Raw genomic sequence first — 3,204 nt, forward strand, 5'->3', positions numbered from 1 at the left:
AAGAGGATTTATTTTTATTTATTTTTATTTTTGTTTTTTTACATATAGGTTAATTACTAGGCCTAAAACTTGTACTGCAACAATCTACCCTTTTTTTTTTATGGCTCACATGTATGGATTAATGCTCATTTTAGCCCTGTCGACAAGTACTAGTACCTTGAAAGAATGCAATAATGGAGCCCAAAAGGGAGATATCGCGTTGCTCCCACTAGTAGTCTCTACACACCCCTTTTTTTTTTTATCAAAAAACTAAAGCCACCATTTTTTTTTCCTTAAAGGGATCAGCTTTCAGGGTTTAACAGAATATGCATGGATATTTCCATCACCATTCTGCTAGCTCTTTCTATATAGTTTTAATATGCACCAACTTTTAGCCCCCATCAAGCACTCAATTGCCACCTTTTCATTCCTGCAAAGTTCCCCAATTCTTAAATCTCTCTCTCTTTTTCTCTGTCAACTTTGCCTTTTAATTTCCATTGAGAAAGAAAAATATATCAAAAAGAAAAAACAACAGAACCCCAAGTACCCATCATCATCATCATCATCATCAAAATGGAATTAGTACTTTCATATAACTACATGATGATGATGAGGAGGATCAAATCCATCCGTTGATTGATGATGGATGGCAAATGGCTTGCACGCCAACGCCTAGAAAATCCCGCGTTTGCCCAGCTCCTCCACCGGTGGTGCCCTCTTCGCTGCCCTGCACATGGCGGCGCTTGGCGGGCCGGTAAATCTGCAGTAGATGATCACCTTCTTGGCTCTCCACTGTAGTGGAAATTATGTTTGAGCCATATAAACCGCATGACTTGTTGCTCCCTTCTTGAACTTGAGTGCTGTTGTTGTTATTGCACTTTAACCCAAAACTCCCAAGAAAGGATGAGTCCGTGGAAGTAGCGCCAATTTGGGCAGCCTTTTGGAGCAAAGCCGTGGCGGACATGTTAGCCGAAGAAGGCGGTGTTTGATGATGAGAAGTGTGTTGAGTGCTGTACAATGAAGGAACACTAACAAGCTGATTATTACTCGAAGCTGCTTCCTTTACATTATTATTATTTCTCAAGGGAAGAGAAGTGGTTGTGAGCTCTTGATCATGAGTAGTAGAAGTAGTACTAATAGTACTACTGTTTGAGGAGAGCTTATTAGTACTTGATCCGAGGACCCAATTCAGGTGATGATGGTAATCGGACGGTGGAGGAGGATTAGAACACGAGACACTAAGAGGGTGATGATGATCAGTTGTAGTACGGAATATTGTTGGTCCTGATGAACTCACCGTCCCTAGTTGATGAATCTCTTGGAGAGAAGTAACATTGTTGTTTGCCATTGCAGCTTCTTGGCCTAATTGGGACACTCCTTGGCCCATCCATAGGGATAGACCGCGAGTAGTTGCGCCACCGCCGATTGTTGCATCGACGTCATTGGGTGATGATATTGGCTTGAAAACAGAGGGGAAATGTTGTGTCATGTTGGCCCCTACTGAAGCTCCCGTGAAATGGTAACTGAAGTTTCCTGCTGCCATTGGGTAGCTCATGTGATCCGATGCCGCTTTTACTCGGGCTGTTTCTTCAGCCAAGGCATCGCAGAAGGCCCTATGAGTTATGAAGCTGTCTCGCCTGCTTATACCCAAGATTTGTATTAATTCTCAAAGCAGAATAACAAGAGAAGCATAAAATATTAGCTCAAAGAAAAAAAAAAAAACAAGAAGAGAGAATTAATAAACAAGTATGAAGTATTTATAAGACCATTTATTTGGGATGAAGGTTATTTATTTCAATTGAATATACTTGGATCTAAACTTGAGGAAGCAATATTTATTTTATACTTTTTTAGAGCATGATCAATATTCCCTTCAACTTTGTGAGAAAATCAAACACAAAGAATGTCAACTTTAACCATAAAAGGTAAGACTTAAAATCACGCTAAACTAATAATCCTTTAATTTCTTGATCATCTTCATCAATATATACCCATTTTTCCCCTCATCATAGAAGGAAAAAATAGATCCAGAAAAAGAAGATATCACATCCCACAAATAAGATTATTTACTTTTCATACGAGTACAAACTTGCTAATTTTTGCAGTCCCACACAAGCTTTTATAAAACAACTTACAATTACCTTGAAAATAGAGTTCCGCAGTCACATTTGTACTCTCTAGTTCCACAGGTCTTAGAGTGCGCTTTCCAGTCCGACTGGACCGCGTAGCGCTTCGAGCACTTGTCGCACTTCCACTTCTTCTCTCCATGTTTCCTGCAGAAATGCTTCTTTATGCCAGTCAGGTCTCCGAGAGCCCTCGACGGGTGGTGATGAACACACGTCTTCTCAGGGCAAACGTAAACCCTCTTCTTTGGCTCTTTGCTGCTTCTTTGCTTCAGCTTCCATGGAAGATTGTGTCCCCTTCTATGGAGTTGCAGGTTCTGATCTCTCTGAAATCCCTTCCCGCAGACTTCACACAAAAATCTGTTCGTCGCCATCAGAGTCTTCGGCGACAAAGCTATAACTTCAGCTTCAGGATCTGTTTTACATTCATAGATAAATTACATACTTTGAATATATATATATATATATATAGTTACTGATAAGAGTTTGAGTAAGAGAAGTAATTGCCTGGAGTGCCGGGGAGATTTCTCTTCTTCTTCAAAGGAGGGTTGTTGTTGTTGTTGTTGTTAGATATTCCTTCAATAGGGTTTTGGACAAAGCCGATATAAGAAATTGCGTCTTCTTCAGCCATATTGATCATGATGTTCTTTTTCTAGCTTTCGAAAGGTACTAATTTTCTTCTGCTGATGATGAGAAGTTTGACTCGATCGATAAGACACTACAAGCCCAGAAAATTAAACAGGAATAAGACAAAGCTCAACAAGGACAGTACTGCTTAGAGATGTGATTAATTAGGAGAGAAAACCCAAGAGGATGGGTATTTTTATATATGGTTTTCAACCGTAACGAAGAAAATATGATCATGTGTGTATATGCAAAAAAAAAAAAAAAAAAAAAAAAAAAAAACAAAATTGGATCTTTCCCCCTCCCCGAGGCGGTGAAAAGTTAAAGTATTGGGGGAGGAAAGAGGAGGGATTGGAAGGCAAAGGTGCAATATGACACGCATGGTGAGGTCGGGGAAAGCTAATTCCATGCCTTTTCTATTTGGAATGATTATCCCATAATTTGTATCTTTTTGTTTTCCTATATTAATTTAATTATA

At 39.4% G+C, this 3,204-nt stretch overlaps 1 protein-coding gene across 1 annotated transcript; it reads right to left on the reverse strand.

The window, feature by feature from the left end:
- Nucleotides 1-574: 574 nt before the first annotated feature.
- Nucleotides 575-2,868, reverse strand: LOC21393821 (zinc finger protein MAGPIE). The gene is made up of 3 exons (XM_010095663.2): nt 2,610-2,868; nt 2,121-2,517; nt 575-1,616 (listed from the first exon to the last, which is right to left on the reverse strand). The coding sequence occupies exons 1-3, from the start codon at nt 2,740-2,742 to the stop codon at nt 599-601; spliced, it is 1,548 nt and encodes a 515-aa protein (XP_010093965.2). The 5' UTR covers nt 2,743-2,868; the 3' UTR covers nt 575-598.
- Nucleotides 2,869-3,204: the final 336 nt, after the last annotated feature.

The sequence above is a fragment of the Morus notabilis genome, unplaced genomic scaffold (genome assembly GCF_000414095.1).
Source record: "Morus notabilis unplaced genomic scaffold, ASM41409v2 Scaffold43, whole genome shotgun sequence".
Taxonomy (NCBI): domain Eukaryota; kingdom Viridiplantae; phylum Streptophyta; class Magnoliopsida; order Rosales; family Moraceae; genus Morus; species Morus notabilis.